The sequence below is a fragment of the Micrasema longulum genome, unplaced genomic scaffold (genome assembly GCF_059751315.1).
Source record: "Micrasema longulum isolate JH-2025_06_02 unplaced genomic scaffold, ASM5975131v1 h1tg000049l, whole genome shotgun sequence".
NCBI lineage: Eukaryota > Metazoa > Arthropoda > Insecta > Trichoptera > Brachycentridae > Micrasema > Micrasema longulum.
The window spans coordinates 485,594-508,487 of NW_028277256.1; the positions used below are offsets into that span (position 1 = coordinate 485,594).

Here is a 22,894-nt window from a genome sequence, read left to right on the forward strand (position 1 = left end):
AGATTTCTCTGGATTATGTCTAGTTAGCCTAACTAGGTACAACCTGTTTTAAGGCAGACATTTTTATGCAAAAATAAACAATTACATGACTACCGACTATATAATTTATTAAAGAGTTATACAATATTTAAATATACCATTTATTATTTTAGAATGTTTTTGAGTAAGTTTTCCGATTTTTATCTACCTAAATCCAGTAACATTTTTTTGCAAATTTATATAATTGAATTTGGGTCATGGTTTTGTAATGTTCGGGTAACATATTGAATATTTTTTGGCCCAGAATCCTGAAATTTCTTTGCCGAATTCAGAGTTTGTGGTAGATCCCATGACCCATCCTTGTTAGACTTCTGGTAGTGTGGGAATTATATGCATTATTCCTTTTTTAATGCTACGTTTTACTTAGTAGGCATGTTATGTATTTAAACATAGCTTGCGAGAGGAACAAAATAAGAACCTTGGACGATTCGATGCATACACTCCGGTAAAAAACCTGAAAAAGGAATTCGAGTTTAAATGTGTCCCCCGCTGCTAGATATTACATGATTTTGTTTATTTCTAATCATAATGTTTATGGTGGACTGTGTGTACACACAAAGCTGCGTGTTGTTTCAGAAAGTGATATAGAATTATTATTTATACTTTATTTTTTAATACGTAAGCTTTCATTTTCCATTATGCTTTACCACAACTAAACATATGGCTTATGGTCTAATGGAGTTTAGGATACGTTGCTATTCTACCACTTAATAACCTTTTTATAGTGTTTACTATTCGTTGCAAATGACTCCCAAATTGAAACGTATAGTTGAATCCATGGATTGGTTGAATCATACGCAAATATTTACATAAAAAAACATATATATCCGTTAGTAAATAAGCTGATACTGTGAAACAATGACATCACAGTTATAATATCATCACTTACGGATTTGCGTGGCTAACCTATCCTCCCATTCACAATTTTTATCCTTGAAAACCTTCTAATCATGAAGTCACGACTTGCAAAAAAGGTTCGATTAAGAACAATGAACGAATGAAATTTTAATCCAACCGATTGAATAAAGCATACAACAAAATTGCCCATAATTTTACACAGTTCTTTATGCAAAGTAGAAAGTTTTGTTTAGGTAGCCATTAAAGTAAGAAAAACATTTGCTAAATTTGTTGCAACAGAGAGGGAAAACATATTTTAGAAGGGAATGTTAATGTCTTAGCATTTACAGGGCTTATGACCTGTCATTGGCTGGTTTAAGTGGCCACTTTATACACTGTGTAACATTTACCATTCTCCCTATGTTTAAACATTCACATTTCCTCAACTCTTCCATCTGTTGACTTTTGTAAAGTAAAAGAGCAGCAACCTCCGTCATCCAGGTGAGATTCATACGGCTGAACCAATTCACCTTCTTGGCAACGCCTGAATACAATTTTCCAATTTTTATACTTCTTATTTTACCAGTTTTTTTATTTTGTAGTTGCAAATTATTTGTACCTTGCTTTTGTTATGTGCAAGGTTTTATCGAATATATTTATCTTTAGATGATATTCCGTTGACTTTAACATTTTTCACCGTAGACTAAAATAATAAAAATAAAGTAGAATCAGAATAAACAAAATAACTCTAGAAATATTACATTAACAAATAATAAAAAATAAAAAAAATCGTAAAAGTTGGACACAAAAAACAAAAGGATCTAGATACCACCATTAAATAACTTAGCCTGCTTAATCGTCCATGTAATAAATCAAACAGTCTATCTTCGTGTATCATTATAGTTTAGGAGCTCAGATAGGTTATTAGTCGCAGCAATCCGAGTGTTTACTTTGCATTCAAACTCCCACCTCGGCCTATCAGACATTGGACAGTAAATAAGAAGATGTTCCACAGTCTGCTCAGTGATGCCATCACATGGACAGCAACTATCGTCTCGCAGCCCAAAGCGATGCAGATATTCCCTCATGCATCCATGTCCCGAGAGAGCCTGAGTTAATTCATATGTAGGCGTTTATTTTACCAGTAAGTTAATTAAAAATATTTTGAGTATGCTCAAATGTTTGCAAACTGACTGGATCTGAACAACTCCATGGGGAGGAAATTCAGCTGGTCTGCAAACATTTGGACATACTCAAAACATTGTTAAATCATAATCAGGGCCCCCCGATTACAACAGAAAGTTAACAGAGTTATCGTCGACTGTCTATAAAAAAAACGGTATTTGTGTTCGAAAATGAGTATTTTTGCATAAACATTTAAAGTATCTTTGTCGGTTACCTATAATTGAACAAATTTAGAAGAAACAAATGTATGCATATTCTGCTTTTCATACAGAAAACCATACAATTAAGAATAGTCTAGAAGGAGCGTAGAATCATATTTGAATACATCGGACTGTGTCCGAATGTATCCCCCCCACTTTGTCTTACTTCGCCGCGCGCATGCGTGAAGTCGCTGCATAATGTTGCCAAATAGAGAAAAATATAATCATCTTAGATAAATATTTATTTTTTTTTAAAGTTCTCGATTTCTCTAAAATTTTATTTTACTCACGGAAACATTGACACAACAGAGAAAATAAGTAAAGAATCATTTAATAATAGTCATTTTGTTACTGAACTTTGAACTTAAAAAATAAAACAAATTTTATTTTACATAAAACTGATATTCTTATGTCATGTTAAATAATAATTGATGTTTAAAAGATAATGTAATAAAATGAGCAAAGTAGCGTAAAAAATTTGACTACCCTGGCATCACTAACAAAATGTCCATTTTGTTTTCTTTGACAATCTGACAGATGGAAAAAAAATCTTTTAGTCATGCATTTGCTACTTACACATGCATTTGCAACTTACACGTGAAATGTGATCCCATCCTGTTTTTTTAAGATCCCAGCAGTATTTCTACACTTTAAAACATGTCACAACACGACATGTTTGAATTCAAATCGGGAATTGCGTACTGAGTGACGTCTACAAAGAAACTAATGGGTCAAAGCGTAATTCCTTTAAGAGTAGTTTAGTCGCCTTCTGTTTGATGCGCGTATGCAGTTTCTGGACTCTTCTTAATTCTATGCAGAAAACTTAATTTTACTTTGTAGATAAAATTGAAGATTAATATCAATTTTATAGTGTAATTGGGGCCCTGTTTGTATTTAAAAATATTTAATTTATTAAGCTTTTTAGATTATGTATTACTAATAATAATATAGAATGTTAATAATGATATCTCTCCTTAATTATACCCGGTAACGAGTATTTGATGACCGATTAATTTGTCAAAAGTAAAATACGAATGATTGATTTATTTAATTAGTTTTTTGTATTCAATACGTACAAGAAAAAATCACAAGGCTATCAAGAGACAAACTAGAGTTGGCATGTGGCTTGGAGTTGATATTTAAAATAATTGAACTTGAAATTAGCATTAAGTCATCATTTGCATATAAGTATCATGCCAAAAATATTTTTATACTGCGCATATAAAGTATTTATTTGAATTAAAGTAGTCATTTGAAAGATAATTTGAAATAAACGAAAATTTTTGTATAGATGTTTTTTTATATATTTTTTTTTATATGGGAGTTGTATTATTTTTTACCTTACTTATAATAAACAAGGTTTATATTTCAAGAAAATGATTTATCTGCAGTTAAATTACTTTAAATTTTACTTAAGTTTTTGGGATCAGGAAGGTTTCTAGAGTGGGCTAATCAGGAACTTCTCAGCATTTGCTAATGTGGAGAGGAAACCACTTAAAACCCTTCAGGAGAAGTTGGCCTGTTGACAGTAGTCAACAGGTCTTCCGTTTCACTGGAAGAGTGTTCGGCATTTTGATCCCTACTTTGGTTTATTTTACCAATTTCCTTCACTATATTGACCATGTATGATACTACCTCTACTCTCGTTCTTTTATAGTAGATGCTAACATAAGTTCAATCATGTAAAGGCTATACTCATTAGAAAAGGACATCTCCATCGGTTCGCGTTATATCGATGGAATACAGGAGAAAATAAATAAACAGAATGAAGAGAATTCATTATTGACTAATTTGATGTAAAATTTTAAAGGAAAATTATCCGAGTCGGTATTAAATAAGAAGGCTTTTCTCCAAAACCGCCATGAAAGTTATATTATAAAACTTTTGCCTTAAGTATGGGTGTTAATGTAAATTAATTTATTAAAATAAAATAAAATCACTTAGTTTTTATGTACCACTTATATTTTTTATAATTTGACAACAAGCTAGTTTCACGGCAATACTATGCCTTCTTCGGAGTTAATTACAAACTTAAATGTAGAATTTCGATGCCATCTTCAAAGTTAATAAATTATTATTTGTTAGGATATGGTTAGCAAACTCAGAAAAACTATTGTTTTTCAGACACCCCATACAAACAAAAAAAGTATATGCACTTGATTATTTTGAAATATTGGAGATTAGAAAGGTTACAGCCTTACAGCCAAGATTTGATTGTCGTGGTGTTACTTTTATTTTGTACCAGTAAAAAAATATATATTGGGTTCATTCATCCTAGTATACGTTCTTTTTTTATTATGTTGTTTTTCCTAATTAAATCAAATAAATTGTATAAAATACCTACGTGTTTCTGGTTCTAGAACCGTGCATCTAGATGCTACATGTATATTATGGTGATGTGTAGGTCTCAGTCCATATTAAACATTGTATACAATAAAGTTATGTACATTATCTTAAGGCGGAGATCCCACGCAAGATACGTCAGCATAATGTAAGAACACTTAAGGAATATTAAGCCAAAAGGATCTTGAACTTTGAAGGTTCTTTAAAAGCTGCTTAGTATTACAATTTTAAATGATTGTTTTGTATTTTTTTTCAAATATCAATCCCCACCACAAAAAACGGCTCATTAAGATAAAAAATATATATACGCTGTTTATGTTTCGATTATTTTTAGAATTTGTATTTTTAATGCACTGCGTTTTAAATTTATTTTAATTTGACATTGAGTGTCAGTTAAGACAGCAGTGATAGCACCATCTGGCGGTTAGAATTTTAAAATTCGAGCCAGTTACAGTGCATGCTTCAGATCATTTGAGGTTTAAGATGACATAGCGCGCATGTGCTGCGCGCCGTAAGGTATAATGGCAACACTGTTAAAGAAATTTAGCCAGAGTTAAAAATAAATATTAGGTACCATTTCACGTGTTTCATCAATAGCCCTGTTTTTATAAAAACACGTTGGTATGTTGACAGAGCTGGCTTTGTAATACCGAGGCAGATAGAGACAGTAGAAAAGTTAAATATACCGGCTCGATGAAGATAACGTTTGCAATCACCCTCCTGGGGGAGCAAAATCCTGTGCTTGTTGACAACAATTCAGACATACGTAGTTAAAATATTGTAAGTATAATAAATACATGTCAATCATGAATTCCCAAAGTATGATATATTTACCTTGATAGAGTTCTTGACTAGCTCTCTCCTTCTCTCCGCACTAGATACAAGGGATGAGAATCTACTGGACCCTTCATTCCACCCTCCAATGGCTATCATTGTCTTCAGGTTTGGGTTGTAGGTCTTCAGCCCGGTGAACTTAGCATATCCACCTGTAAAAATCAATCGAATATAAATAAAATAGATTCCTGCGGCGAATACCTAGTATCAGGTAGTTTGGCTTTGCCAGGAATGACAGTATTTTTTTTCCGTGGGCGCTCGAGCGGTATATTCATAAATACCCGACGCGTCATCCATTTGGGATGCTTTGGTGTCACTCGAAAATACGTCTCCCATTCGGGATGTTTCGGAATCACTCGGACTAAGGAAAATTGGATATGAAAAATGTTTTCTTCACGCGGTAAAAATTAGATCATTTCATTTACAGCGAAGCTTCTCGAAAATTTATGCAAAAATCAGTAAAAATGAACTACTTCGAACTACATCACAAGGTTTTCCGCGTCAAACAATGAGATAGTATTGTGATAATATCTGGTTTCTGGGAATCAAACTCACCAATGAGCAGAACGCACCTACTACTAGAACTTGTGATGTCACAGGCGGAGTAATTTCAATAAAAATAACACTGAATTTCCTCATTATGAAGACAAAAATAGAAGTCATTGGCAAATTTAAAAAAAATAGTTTTGGGATTTTAATGCTAGTTGTATATATTTTTCACTTTCCCATTTGCTGACAACCCTCTAAATTAGAGGGTTGGCGGATTATTCCTTCAAAAAAATTATTTTTTAAAAACTTATTGCAAAAGAGAGGGAAAACATTTTTGAGAGATGATATGGAAGTCTCGGTACTTACAGGGCTTATGACCTGTCATTGGCTGGTTTAAGTGGCCACTTTACACACTGTGTAACGTGTAACATTCACCATTCTGCCTTTGTTTAAACATCCTTATTACTCAATTTTTTTACCTGCTGACGTTTGTGAAGCGATAAACCGAAATATTTATTGATGTGAGTGAGGTTCATCGCACTGAATTATATATTTCAACTACTAGACAACGCCTGAACGTACATTTCATTTTTCATATTTTTTTTTTTTTTTAGGTTCTCCCTAGGTAGTTAAAAACAGACCTATTTACAAACGTTTCGATGTATTGAAAATATTTTAGAAAATTCTACCGTCGTAAAAACTGTTTTTTGCATTTATACAAAAAATAGAAGATTTTACTTAGATTAATTTAGGTTAATTTAGAATACTTAAAAAGATAAGCTATTTTTTTTAAAGTGAGCATTATATTATATTTATAATTTTTCTCTTACACTAAACATTTTGTTATAATAAACAAACACGAAAATATTTTATAAAAATAATAATAAAAATAGACGAAAATATACAGATACAATTGAGTGTAAGTAAAATGATCCTTAACTGTTTTTTCTCACATTTGCTACACATTTGACAGATACCTCACAAATATTTGACGAAAAAAATTGAAGGCTGACATTGACTAAAAATACTTGTTGATTACATATTAAATATTACATGTTGTTAACGGCCATTATATTCGTTTCCAGACCAAGTAACAGAGGCACAATCAGTGACATTGCAACAATATTTTGCAATATCATTATACTTCGTATTATTATACATGTCATAAATAGATAAGTGGTTACACACAGTAGCTGACCTTAATACATTTTTTTGTTGTTTTAAATACATATATATGCATTTCTGTTATGATACAGAAACTCAAATATCATAACCATCATCACATCCTTATCCATAGGCCTTGGCATAAGTTACATAAAGATAAGGTATGAACAACACATCATTTGGTTACTGAACGAGCCGCTGAGAACCGGAAAAACGACGGAGAAGAAAATGAGTGTTAGATTTTAAAATCCCAGGAAATCACCCGGGTGGGTAATGAATTGGATTGTGGTCCCGTGGCTAGTGTTGTGGACTCACAGATAAGAGATTCGGGGTTCGAACCCCACTCTACCGCAACTTGATTTCCATTTTCTAATAGTGAGTTATTAACAACTCGTTGAAAATGGCCACCAAAATTGAAATATAATGATAAGAATACTAATATGTCTTTTTCTATAAAAAAATAATAAATATATATTATTGATAACTTATTTACCATTTTTGTGAAATAATACCTCAAGGGAGCTTAATTGATTCTATGAATATTTATTTTAATTTTTCAGTAAAACTTTTTTTTTTTGCCAAAGTCCCTGCCACCGTGAATGCGCGTTTACTGAATTAATTGCACTTGTTGCGTATAGGTAGGTATAATAACTTATCTATGCATATTTTTTTTTAGATATTTCGAAGCAGAGTTTTGCAGTGACTTATACGTAAGACAGCAAAGTTTGAATTCATTCTCTGTGGAAAACTTAGCCAGTGTAATTCTTGAACAAGCGAAATATTACGGCTGACCTTAGGGATTCGAAAAATTTGTCTCGCTGTGGAATCTTATACAGAATGTAATTTTTTTTTTTTTTATTGGTAGACCTGAGTCAATTCTAATGCAATAGTCCACCCAAAACACAACAATGACAATTATTAATTGACGAGAGGAATCTGCCAACAATTGTTTGAGTATTGATTTGATTTTTATTAGCTGGTAGAAGCCGTTCAATTAGTTTAAGCACTAAGACAAAGGTCAGAATTTAATAAGAATTCCAGTAGTTTAACGGTGGGTAAAGCGGTACTGAGGGTCGTGATCATTAGTACTTTTCCCTGCCATTCTTCTCATAATGCGCCTACACCCTTCACGGTCCTGCGCACTCTCTGCAGCTCCGTGCAGGCTCTCCTGTGACATTGTTTTCACCCGGTCAGTCCAACAAGCTGCACCTCTGTCTCTGCTTCCTGACACACTGACTGTGATTTCTATTTTCTCCAGATTTTGTGCGTCGCGCCTGACTATGTGTCCTATGTACAAGTGTAGAGCGCGTTGGCAGCGTACGGCCAAAAGGCGAATTTTCACGTTACGTTCCTCAAGTATGAAGAAGTTCGTTTTTCTGGCTGTCCATGGTATCCTCGAAATTCGACGCCAACGCCACATCTGGAAAGCATCTATTCTATTCTTCTCCCGTGCTTTTCTTCTTCTTCTTCGATGGCCTTACAGCCCAAATCGAGCTTTAGCCTCTTTCAACTTTTGCCTCCAACTCCGCCTGTCCTCAGCAGCCATTTTTCATTTTGCAACTAGTAGAAGCTGAGCTGCATCCTTTTTTACTAGGTTTTCCAATCCTTCTTTTACTCACTGGATATCCTGTGATGACTCTTTTAGTTATAAGCGCTTTATACATGTCCAGCCCATCTCGACCTAACCAGTTTTATGTGCGTTGAGATACACCTGATTTACTGTCCCTGTTTCTGCGCCGTATGAGAATATTGGAAACTACATTTTTTTTCCTTTGAGAGGCTTGATCTTGCCAAATCAATCATCATGTCATTGCGTTTTATAGTAATTCGGATGCGTCAATAGATTTACTGATTTTTTAAAGTTTTTTGTCAACATTTGTTAATACACAACTCTTTTACGAATTTAACAACATGTGGCGACCTTCCAGGACATTAATTTTATCATGCTACTCATATATCAGTGATTTTAACAACGACGTTTTAAATTTTCTTTCTACTAAGATCATGTTATTATTAATCGAAAAATCAAGTACGAAGTAGGAGCGGGCGCAGCGGGCCGTCAGCAGCAAGGCTTATAAATTTTATTAATTTTGCTGCTAACGCCATGTTTAAAAAATGATTTTAATTTGCATAAGATTGATGTGTTTTTGATGTACAGACAATTGGAATCTCCAGAACTGACAAGGTATTCCTTGAAATTATTACAGCCATTTGGTTCTCTTTAATAGCGAAAATAAACACTTAAAATATAAATAGACGACTCCAATTAGACAATTAGTTTGTTATTCGTGTCTCAAAACTAAAATCGTAATTCGAAAAAAATATTTAAAAATAAACAGGCGAAGCCTTCTCACTGAAATCATTGGTTTTTTGTCGTCACGCCCCATAGGTAGAAAAACACTTAAAATTTAGAAGACAGAAAACGTCCTTATAAAGTAACTTTCTTTAACTGTTGACTCGTTACTTATTACGTATTAGTCATTTCGCCATCGAAGTATTACGAATGTATTACACACTTATAAAACGACAGAAGACTGCTGATGTCCATTCAATTTCTATATCGCCTAACATAAGTCCATCGGCAAATATTTGGTCCAACGCTTGTGTAAAACAAATGGACAATAGTCAGGTAACCATTACAACAGAACACACCTTGCCTTACCTTAACATTTGAGATGTGTTGCATAATACACAATAGATGGACACCTGTTATTTGCTTGTAACGACTGTTTGAATCCATTTTGTAATCGTATTATAATAACAGCAATATTGGGAGGGTCTAATGTCTTACAGGAAACTTGCTTGCGTATGCCAGATTTAAACTGTGCCACTCGGTTAAGCTAAGACCATATTCACATATTAATCAGACAGGGTGTAAAAAAAAACAGCTAACCGAAATATTTTGTACAATATTTTCGATATTTATAATTTCTTATTTATTAATTTTTAGTTTACAAACTATAAAAGATATGACACTAAATATATATTTCGTAAAATAAAAATAATAACAATGAAAATTTTTCATCAATTATATGTTAATTAATATTTAAAAAATCTTTGATTATTGAGTACATGAAAATAACATTTTGATATGTATAAATTTTATGTATTTATTTGATATGTAATATATTTTCTTTACTAACTTTGTATACTATGTGGAAATCTGTTATTAGTTCTAAATTTATACACTTTATCTGTTTGTTTACTAAAAATATGTATCTAGAACTGTTCCCTAATAAAATAAAATAAAATAAAATATGTGATCACCAATAATGACGAAACAAAAACTAAATACGATAAAAAGATAATATACCTTCCTTTATAATTAAAGTTCTCTCTAAAATGGATGAAATTTATGCAATTAAATTAAATTAAATGGAAATATTTATCAGTTATAAACAGTCTCAAGATATTAAGTTTTTTAAGTTACAATAAATTATATGGAATTAATAAGGGTATTAAATAATTCAAAATAAATGTAAGAAACATATTAGAAATTATACCTATTACTTTTGTTTTATTTTTTATGATTCTTCCTTCTTTATTTATTAATTTAATAATATTCGATTATTGAATTGATATGAATGTGTATTTAATTTTAATACTAAATTTCATTGTTGTGACTATATTGAATAATTGTCATTATTTCTTTTCCGCACTAGATTGATAGACAAACCGCAGCGTACCTCTATCATTTTTTGCTTTATAAAAATAAGATGATCAGTCTTACACGTCCAGTGCCAGTCCAAGGGCTATTTTTTTTTTGTTATTTTTCCAAAATTTATTTTTGAGGAGTGAATATCGAAGTCTTGGCATTAACAGGGCATATGACCTATCGTTTACTGGTTTAAGTGATTACTTTACAAATTGTGTGACATTCATCATACTGCCCAGGTTTGAATATCCACATTTCCTTAATTTTTCCATCTATTGACTTTTGTGGCGTATAATTGCTAAAATCATTATTAACGTGACAATGTTTTGAGTTTTTCTAAATTTTCGTAGACATGGACTGGATTCGACCCTCCAGGGAGCTTATTATATAAACATATTACAACAGAGACGAAGATTATTTTAGAGAAGGGAATATAACACAGACTCAAAATATTGTTGATCAATCCACTCGGTCCAGAAAAAGTATAAAAATTGAAAAATATTTTAAGGCGCTGCCTAGTATGTAGGTGAAATAATTCAATCGGATGAATCTCACCCGCATCAAGAAAGGTTTCAAACATAAATAGATTGGAAGAATCGAAGGAATATAGATGTTCAAATATAGGCAGAATGGTGAATGTTACACAGAACGTAAAATGTAGAAGTCTAGACTTCTGGGTTTCATTCTCTATGAATATTTCTCATCTCTGATGTGTAATATGATAATATTATTGATGTAGTTGAGATTCATGTTGAATTATAACCTACTCGGTAACGTCTGAAAATACTTTAAAATGTTACTTAATAATATGGTGGTTGTTTTATATTCCTGTTGCAATAAATGTCGATCTTGGTAATTCTGTAGGGGATGGAATCCCGCCTCTGTCTACAAATATTTATACGTTCAAAAAATATTGTTAATTTAATCATAATTCATAAATACATTCGCCATCACAGCATTTCATTTGAAGGTAATTCTATTATTTACAAATAATGTTTAACTCACCCTTCTCAATATCCTGGTATTTATCGAACGGTTTAAGGGTGTTTTCTTTGGTGAATCCTCCGAAGGCGTAGATGAGATGAGTACAAAGGTAGGGGTTTATGTTCTGGGGGTTGAATTTGGCTGTTCCAGGTCTATAGACGGACCAGTTAGTGTAGTAACATACCACGCGAGTCTCCGCAGCCTCTCCTGTAAACAAACAAAATTTATTAGAAACCGACTGATTAATTTTAAAAAGATTGTCGCAGTGTGCAAACAGATAATGTAGTTTTAAATCTTAGAGTAGTACACGCCTATGGATTATAGAAACGCCCATACGGACAAAAATCATTCTACTATGATTAACCACTAAGTTAGCTACAGCTTATCGCAATACAACGGGTCGTAGGCACTTGGGTCAAGAATTGCAAGCCCAAACCAAAACTGTCCGTTACACGTTTGTTGTTATACTAAAAACCAAATTTTAAACAAAAATTCAGAAATTAGTGCTATGTTGATTTGGGTATGCACATCCAAAGCAAAACATCGAAACAACGGTCAAAATGATTAACTATGTAAGTGTTAATGAAAGCAAAAAACGAGGGAAGTCACAAAAGACAATGGCACCTTCAAATTCAATTTTTCGCTTTTGTAATAGAAAATTCGAATTATCTTTATTCACAAACGTCATAAAAGTAATCCTTCAACATTCAAGTTTGAAAGCTCTTAGTAGAAGTTCATTGTAATTTATTATTGACAAAAAAGGCGAGTAATACTTTAATTCACAAATTTGGAATAAATTAATTCTATGGGAGATCGAAGATGTCTTGTATAAAAACCGGTCACTAGCTATTTCAAATTTACGAATTTATGTATGACGCGTATTTTGTTTCTATAATTCTTTTTATATTTTCTCTCCCCGATGGACGTTAGAAATCATCACAGCAATTCTCACTTTGTAGGCAGCTGCCCTGAGCAAGGACTGAGAGCTGCAATGGAACCAGTCACGCAAGTTCTTTAGCGAAGAGATGCGCATTCTACCTGCACTGCGTCTTTCTTCAATCTTTCCCCGTAGAATGACTTGTAAAATGTTTTATTTTTCGCCTCTCATCAGACGCACAAAATACTCTAGTTTTCTTTTCTTTGTGGTCTTTAGTACCTTTTTAACTTTTTTCATCCATCGAAGAGCGTCATCGTTTTGTACTCTGTCCACCCAGGATTTTAATATTCTCCTGTAGCCCCACATTTCAAAGGCTTCGATCTTTTTTTGTGGCTTGGGTGAGTGTCGACGTTTCAACGCCGTAAAAAAGAACGTAGAAGACGTCAAATCTAAGACCAGGGGTTGAATTACAATAAAAAAATATTAAGTTATTCCTTCCATTAAATAATGTTATCGGTAATATGATTGATACTTAACCGATAAATGTTCCTGAAAATTTTGTAAAAACCTTCCAACTTTGGGACAAATAAATATTAGTGGATTACCCATAGCGACAACATCCGTACAATCATTTTTCTTGCAATCGAAGCCAGTATTTCGTGATTAAATCACTTTGCCTTTAAAACGTTGCAATATCAATAATTTCGTGAAAAACATTGAAATATAACTTGTTCTCGGCGATATTTAAAATTCAAGGTAATCTTTAGAGTATTTTCATGGGAAAAGCATTATTTTTGTTAACGTATACTTTAATGACTCCTAATTTGGTACACTTTACTGTGTAACAAATCTATGAATGGAAACCGAGTTTTTTATCTTCATTCATCAATCACATATTACGAAGGTCATTACTTTTCATCAAATTACCTGCTCATAACTCATTCAAGTTATCATAAGAATCTAGAACAAAATGGAACAAATCTGTTATGAGTTAAACGTTTTCATTGACGTTTTTATCATTGTTAGATTTCTCATGAATCAAAGTTAAATTGCAAATTCATCATAAGTTATTACAATTTATCTTAAAAACTCATATTCATTAATTTATATAATTCGTAAATATGAATCAAAATCTATTATTTCATCAATAAACGTGTTTTTGTTCCTTTTATATTTTGGTATCTTTCCATGAGAGCCGTTTCGTCTTAAATATAGTTGTTTGAGAATACCCTTATTTGGCGAATCATACAAGGATTCTGAAAACATATGTTTTCATCTCATGACGATCATATTTGAAATTACAATACTGCAGAAGATACATCAAATGAAATCATTGATGGTAAAAAAATGTTTCTATTGATTGACGATTTCATCTGTTGATTTTTGTGAAGTTGGCGGAAACCAATATTGATATTTATACTTCTTCTTTTTGTACGGGTTGTTTCAATTAAAATTATTAAGGTTGATCGAATTTCACCCTTTAAAGTATTACTGGTAAAATTAATTTTTTTTAGAGAACACGGAAATTTTTTATTTATTTTAAAAATATCGCAAAAATGTGTAATTACATTAAACGCATTTGAAATAGTAAAATATTCAAGTAATTTATTAAATAAATAAAAGACGAGTGGTACTTAAATCCACAAACTTGAGGATTAAAGATGAAACTTGGTCTGACTTTTCTTCATACTCCGTATTCCGTATTTCTTCTTAGATTATGGCACTAAAGCAGTAATTTACACACTTTAGTTATTTACCATTGGCGTGTCCCTATTGTTTAGTATTTTTGATAAATTGTGTATAATGGGAACTAGAACCATCCAAAATTCCTTCAAAGTGCCCAGATTTGAAAAAAATTACATCGAAAATGGAGTGATTGATCTAGAAAAAATGGCATTTTACAAGTTGGTCAAATACCCATTTTTCAAAATTCTCAGCCATTGCATATCTTTTTAAGTATCACTTGTCCTTTATTTAAATAAAAATTTACAATTTATTTCCATCAAGAATTTTCGCTGGCAAACTTGAATATCTTAATAATAATTAATGAAAAACTTGACAACCTCGAAAAAGTAATTAAAATAAAAAATATATAATTCTATAAAAATTAGAAAAAAAAAAAAAAATATTAATTAAGAGAGATTAGAGACGTTGGTTTAGTCGGGCGCCAGTTATTCGTAAAGAATAACAATTAGATTAAAGTTGCATTCAGTTTAATTATGTCAATGTGGAGGGGTAAGAAAGGAATAAAGATAATTGTGGATATTAAATGTATTTAAATTAAATTATAAACAAAATCTAACCTAACTTAGAAGTAGCCTTAACCTACTTAAACAATAAACTTAAAATTAACCTTACGCCCTGATGCGGCGCGCGGCGTGGTGACGCGAAGGCGGCGTGGGTCCTTGGCGTGCGGCGTGGGCACAGGACGCGATGGGGCGGCGGCGTGGTGCATCGTAGGGGGAGGCAGCATCTGGCTGCGGCGACAGGGGTAGCTGGGACGGCGGCGTCCAGCTGCGGTGAGATGTGCCGCGAGGACGGCTCGTCATGAGCGGCGGCGTGGCTTCCTGTCCCGTGGCGGGGCATGAGAAGTGACGTCGGGTGCGTAGAGGGACGCACGACGTGGGCGGCTCGTCATGAGCGCAGCGGCGTGAGCGCGTGGGTGCGTGGGCTGCGTCACCGTGGTGCGGCGACGTGAGCGCGCGGGGTACGTCGTAGGCGGCAGCGTCGGGGCTGCGGCTTCAGGGCTGGTTAGCCAGCGCGGTAGCTTCTCTCCCGGGCTGCTGACTGGGTTGCTGACTGGGCCACGGGGATGGCAAGGCACCCGCCCGTGACCCTTGAGGTCAACTGACGCAGAAGAAGAGAGTCCGAAGATGAAGAGTTCCAGAGAAGAGAGTTCGGCTAGTGGGTCCGCCGAAGAGAGTTCCATAGAAAGAGTTTAAGTGGAAGAGAGACTTCGTGGAAGAGAGTCTAACAAGGAAGAGAGTCCGGGAAGCGGGCGTCACGGTTTTTATCATCTTTTCGACGTCCCCCCTTCCCGGTTGGTCTCGTCGCTCTCATTGGCGGGCGCACGCTTCGGTCGGGGCGGTCTTCTTTTCCCGCCGAATTCCGTCTTTCCCGCCAAATGGTGTTCTTAAAACTTATTCTACTAAACTTAAATATTAAATTAACCTAGTCTTATAATTAACTTATGATAAGAATCGGAATAATCGGCGAGCGTGCACGAGAATAGGTATGAAGGTAGAAGAAGCGAAGTCTATATGCTGAGATAGAGTGACGTGGCGTTCCATCCTCTCTACCTACTTTTACGGGGGAACGGCGTGATGGTTGCTGTTATAATTTTCATGTAAATTGTAAAATATAAATATGTTATTCATGGAAATAAAGTGATTTGGATTTCAAAATATAAATATTATTTTAAACTATTATTATTCGCGTTTTTAAAAGTGTCCTGAGCTTCACAAGTATTGACATGTGGCCGGTTCTTGGGGGTACCTTCTCGGCAAGAACAATAGGCTCCCGATTGCCTGGGCGAACGGACTTTTATTACTTTCAGCGACCCTTGCGAAAGGCGCAATTCGGGTCATTGTTGCTTCCAAAAAAATCTAACGGTATTTTTTTAAATATAGACGCGTTCACAATAATTATTTTTAAACAAGAAATTATAGAATTGATGGATTTGGCACAGCGGTACTTTCGGTCTATATCAAACTATTATAATAGTTGTAGAGAACAACCGACTTTTCTATGTGTACGGGTTTCGAGACGTACCCGTCTCTTCGTCAGGACACCATATTAATACCATACCATATTCGTATTCATATTTCAGGGTTGACCGTTTGACATAATAAAACAATAGGGAAATATAACTTTTTTAACAATTAAAAAATATAAGGGTCTATAAAATATTGTCTAGTAAAAAAATATTTTTTTACTACTTATAGAAGCATAAAAGATATTTTTAAATTTATAATTTTTAACTCCCGCGAAAACAGACTATTGCATTGGCCACGCCCCTAATACGTGACGATTCGGGTAAATGTTGAATTTCGATAAAATTTTAATTGAAAATTGTCACAAATCTTGACGTCACAATTATAATTTTGTCGCTTTTTTGTAGGGACGTAATTTTTAACGTATATTTTTTTTAAGTTACGAACGAAAACATTTTATTTTTATTTCCACAATATTTTGAAAATACGATTAATTTTTTAAATTTATTTCATATATTTTTATCGGTATTCGTAGTATGTGATATTTCTTTATTCTGTATTGCAACCAAAGTTTGAAAGTCCAGTCGTAACAAAAAAGCTTGATAAAAAATAAAAATAAAAATATGTGTTTAAAAAGTGAGTTACTTTAAAACTTACAAAAAAAAAAAAAAAAAATAACCCATAAAACATTAAATTTACGAATGAACGATTATAAAATTAGATTGATGGCAATGCAATGATAGAGATCTATACAAGTTTTTTTCACACGATTTATTTATATATCGATGCAGGTACACGATACCATCAGTCATGATTTATGATGTTTTTAGACACGAAATATCACTTCACGGATCAAACAATATCCTATTGTTACAACTTTAGTATTCTTGATAACAATACGAAATTGATCAAAGCAATTCAAAAACACATTATTTTTATTTCGGCGTTTATCAATGATGTTTTATAGATGAAACAACCAACGCCTCCACAGCCAGCCATGCATGCCAACATGTTATAAGTAATGAGTCTTGTTATGCAGTGTACACTCTTTGAATGAGTTATTTTATCAAAAAAGATTGTAGGTGGTGTGATGGTACTTTACACTTTATATGCTTGCATCGCACTACCCACAATTTATAACAAGGAAATATTTAATATCGTGGTTTCTTTTTTTACATAAAATGTCCGCTTAATTTGTACAAAATACTCATAATAAAAACGTAAATATTATTCGATTCATATTGAGAGTCTGCTTTATTCTCACGATTTCATAAAAATTATCAATAACCATAAAACTCTCTTCTGTTCCCTCCTCATTACTTTGTTATCTGGTCTCCATATTATGATGTTTACATAAAAAATATTGAATCAGTTCAACATCGATTTTTAAAAAAGATAGGTTGGAGGTTGGGCTTATCCAGAGACCAATATACGTATAATGAGTTAAGCTAGCTTAAATATATCGTCCCTTCAAGACCGTCGAAATAAATCCGACCTTCTAGTCCTATTTAAAATTCTTAACTCACTCTTTGACGCGCCTGAACTACTGAGCCCGATAAAATTAAATATGTCTACTAGAAACCTCAGACAAAACTTACTCGTTCATACCGATAACCATAGAACTAACTATGGTTTTCATTCCCCTATGCCCAGAATTCTTAGGACTGCCAACAAATACCAGTACACTATTTCAAAGACCCTTATTACTTTAAAAATGTAAAAAAAGGTGATATTTTCCTATTCCATATTTTTAACAGGAACTATGTAAAGCTGAGACAAACATTATCGATAGAATCAAGAAAAAGGTGCTTCGTTGGTTTGGACATGTAGAACAAATGGACAACGAAAAAACGGTTAAAAGAATCTACGATGTGAATGTTGATAGATGCAGAAAACGAGGAAGACCGAAAAAGTCATGACGCAATCAAGTTAATCAAATACTTGAAAATAAACATGTCGATAGTAGAAATAATCGGCGTGCATGCACGAGAAGATGTATGAATGTAGAGAAAGCGAAGTATGTATGCAAATACAGAACGGTGACTGTTTGTTACAAAAAAAGGCTTGACCGTGGTATTAAAATAATGGCTTTTCTGAAAAATACAGTTCGTTTATTGACAACTGTTTATGCGATTCCATTGTAATTAAGCAAATTTACTTATGTCGTCATATAAGTTGTAAATTAAAATACTCAGTAGACTTCCACTCATTTATTTGACCAATTACCGCTTTTCCAGGTGTCTCATATTAAAAAAATTACACAGAGATGAAGAACATTTTAGAGAAGGTAATATGGAAGTAAGGGGGCATCTTTAACTTCACAAACATCAACAGATGAAAGTCATTGGCTGGTTTAAGTGGCTTAAGTAGGTGAAATAATTCAATTTGATGAATCTCACCCGCATAAATAAAGGTTTCAGCTCTTCAACTTCACAAACATCATCAGATGAAAGAATGAAAGGAATATAGATGTTCGAATATGGGCAGAATGGTGAATGTTACACAGTGTGTAAAGTGGCCACTTAAACCAGCCAATGACAGGTCATAAGCCCTGTTAATGCCTAGACTTCAACTTCTCTTTTAAAAAATGTTTTCCCTCTCTGTTGCAACAAATTTAGCAAATGTTTTTCTTACTTTAATGGCTACCTAAACAAAACAATTTGAAATGCTATGATACTCTCTACTTCGCATAAAGAACTGTGTAAAATTATGGGCAATTTTGTTGTATGCTTTATTTAATCGGTTGGATTAAAATTTCATTCGTTCATTGTTCTTAATCGAGCTTTTTTTGCACTTCTATATTACCTTATCTAAAATGTTCTTCATCTCTATTGTAATATGTTAGTATTAACAGCTCCCCAGGGAGTTAAATTCAGCTCTTGTCTGTTTGCAAAACAGTGAAGAAGGTAAAAAACATACAAACAAGCAAAATTAAAATAAAAGCAAACGTATATATTAGGCACTGTCTATTCTATTTCAATGTATAACTTAATAACATAAAAATATAAGTAACTGCCTAAATGCATGCTAATCAAAATCTTAGTTCAATTACTTTTTTTATTTTTTTTAAAGGATTTACCTGCTAAGCCTCTATTTTTAAGCTTGTCAGCAGGTGGGAAAAAGGAGATATGGAAGGAGGTTATGAAAACTACACCACAACTCCCAGACCAATTGAGAAAAAATCTTTCTTGATTTTTTCTCTTGCAGCTGGCGGGAATCAAACCAGCGACGCCATTTTCACAGTTAGCTGTCTAACCAACTGCGCCACGGCGCCTGCCTGTGCGTTTACTGGGGGTTTTAATGTATTTCTTGCATAAAAACGACTAATTTTCTCCCTAAAGGGTGGATTCTGACTTGGATTCCATACGGCCGGAATCATTATGCATAACTTTTCTTTGAAAGCTAATTTTTTATTTGTGACATACTTAATGCAAACGATGTTCTCCAACATTTCCAAATGAAAACATGACGAGGAGATTCAATTGTGTAGTTGGCATGTACCTATACTTTAGTCAAGTTCCATCATCTGGCCGTTATTTATGATAATTAATCCAAATGAATCGAATTGATTCGAAGAAAGTTTAGATCACGAACGTACTAAGGCGAGTTTGAATGATGCGTTGGAAGAAATACAATGACAAGATAAGCACTTTTGTAGCCTCTGATAATGTAATCAGGCGTGACATCGAAACTTCAGAATGACAAAATTAATTCCTAATAAATAAAAATATTTCTCTCATGTATTTATTTATCAACAACATTAAATACTATAAAATATATATTTTTTAAATTTATTAAAATCTACAGCATATAAAAAATAATATAAATGTACTTATATATATATAAAGTTGGATAATTTATAAAGCGCCATTTTTGTGAAAATCACCTCAAGGGCGCTGTACAATAATAAATATCCCAGTACGTCTTGCCGCTACAGAGCGCATGGACGGTTGGGATTCTAGTTCCTCGTTTTCAATTATAACAGATACGAGCTAGATTACAGGACGTCTTGCAGCTACAGAGCGCATAGACAGTTAGAAATTTAGCCCCCATTTACACATTTTAAAAATTGTCAAATAAATTTAGTGTATCAAAAAATAATAATAACATGAATAATAAAAAGGAGTAAGATTACAACACGCCTTGCAGCTACTAAGCGCATAGACGATTGTAATTCTAGACTCCGTTGAAATATTAAAGCTAGATAACCAATCATCGTGCAGCTACGAAGCGCATGGACGAGAGGAATTCCAGCAAAGTTAAAACAATATCAACAAATTTATAAAAAATAGAGTATAGTAGTAAATTGGTCAAGTGTTCATGCCAAGAAGTAAGCAATAAAAAACTAAATAAATCAAACGCTGTTCAACTCCATGGTTAACAAAGGGAGATAGATGTCCGAAGAGAAGCTTTTGTAGACAGTAGGTAGATATCGTCGCCATGTGGCCCGCTGGCTGGTAGATAGTTTCTGGAAACGCACGTGTGTAGTACTATTATGCCTTTTGTTCCAATGACTTGGTGTCCTAGACTATTAATACTAGACTATAAATGATTTTAAACTTATAATTAAGAATGAAAATAAAAATTATAATAATTTTCTAACTAAAAACTATTAAAAATAATATATCAATAAATAAATTTAAAGTTAATCTAAAGAATTTTTTTGAACACGTGTAAAAACAACATTAAATTTTAATTAGTATGAATGTACTATTGTTTTATGTTTTTTTTCTTTATATGTCCTATGTTTTTATTTTTCTTTCTCATTAACTCCTATTTAAAATTATTTAAACTCTTATAAATAAACAACTAAAACAGTGTAAGTCACTCTCCAAGCACAATAGTTAGTCTCTTTTTTTAGAGAGTTACAGTGATAACATTGACTAGAAGTTTAAAAGTAGATATGTTTACAATTTTACAAAAACGTGTACTATTTATGAAAATTTATTAATAAAAATAAAAATAAATAATAAATAAAATAAAAAATGTTTTTACATGTAGGTTCTCGTATGTAATACATATATTATCTTTTACTCACGGCTTCGCTCATCTGGTATTAGGGAGAATTTATTTGCGCAATTTAATAATTGTATCGTTTATCAATAAGGGTTTCTGTGTATCGATAAGAATTTTCCCGATGGAAAGGTATATTTTATCGTGATTTAAAGTAGCTTGGTCTTCTGACTATCACAAGAAACACGGTCATCCGATAGTGTATTGTGACGTAACATCGTTATTCTGTTTACATATCCAAATATCATACTACAGAAATAAAATGAAAAGCAAACCAAACTAACCATAGATAAAGCAAGGCAGTTATAGAAATTAAAATAATTATTTTCAAATCGATTATTTTTGACGTCCCACTTTTCCGCCTACTCATTTTCAAAAATGTTAGTCATTTTTACAGTATTTCTTTTTGTTTAAATCTCGGAATGAAAAGGAAGTAGCTTATTTCGCTTCTTATCTCTGCGGCTATTCCTGTGCAAAAAATCAAGTCGATTAATAGATCCGTTGAGACGTGAAAGACATACAAACAAACACAATCTCGCATTTTTTTTTCATGGTCTTTATTCAATCAAATATACACATTATTACAATATTAATACATTATAAAGGAAATACGGCATCCGTGGTGTAGTGGTCAAGAAGCTTGACTCACACATGGAAGGTTCCGGGTTCGATTTCCGGTGAGAACACAAAAATTAAATGTGAGTTTTCTCAAGCCTGGGTGTTCTGTGATGTAATTCACCACTGTGATTGGGCCTCCTGGCCTTTTGTGGTACAAAAAAAAAACAACGTATTTTTATTTATTTTTTTGTTTATTTTTCCATACTGTTACATATTATGCATGTATTAAATTACATATTTTATACATTGTATTTATTAAACATTAGAAGAGAAAAAGAGAAAAAATACATATTCTAAAAATAAACATAGCCTTAAATTTGGAAAAAATGCCCACAAAGACTTAAACGTCTGAGCGTGGGCCATTCCTTTTTTATTGTTTTTGGTGAATTTTTTGGTATACAAACACAAATATGTAATAATATGTATGTAAAATATATTTGATCCCGATAAACTATTCAATAATAGTTTGTCATCGGGTACTCAGACATTACATTAGTTTTAATTAATAATCAAATAAAAAGAGTACAGACATAAAACTGCATACGTATAAAATAATAAACATAAAAAAAAATAAAATAATGAACAGATAAAAATAATTTGAAGAAATAAAAAAAAAAATAAAGTAAGAAAAAAGAGTAAAAAAATACAATTAAAATTAAAGAAGAGCAATTTACTTGAATATATTTTAAATATAAGAAAAAAAATAAGCACATATGTAAATAGTGTGTACTCATAAATGTAATCAAAACAAGATAAAAAATAAAACAAAGTTAATCGAAAATTTCAATTTATATCTACAGAAAAAATGAAAATAATAAGAAAATAATAAGTACCTATTCAAATTAAGATCTAAAAAAATTAAATAAAATAAGAAAGAAATAAAAGAAAAGGTTAACCTAAGAAAATAACAAAAATGCGTCAAGTGGCAACATATTAAATATTT

At 32.6% G+C, this 22,894-nt stretch overlaps 1 protein-coding gene across 2 annotated transcripts in view; it reads right to left on the reverse strand.

Annotated features, from left to right (window-relative positions):
* The window catches only part of Cht6 (Chitinase 6), a 224,199-nt gene that overhangs the window by 98,603 nt on the left and 102,702 nt on the right, over positions 1 to 22,894 (reverse strand). For both annotated transcript variants that reach the window (XM_088229146.1, XM_088229138.1), the window contains exons 3-4: positions 11,752 to 11,937; positions 5,439 to 5,590 (exon numbers count right to left, since the gene is read on the reverse strand). In XM_088229146.1, coding sequence (XP_088085272.1) covers positions 5,439 to 5,590; positions 11,752 to 11,937 — 338 coding nt within the window. The remainder of the gene's footprint in view (positions 1 to 5,438; positions 5,591 to 11,751; positions 11,938 to 22,894) is intronic.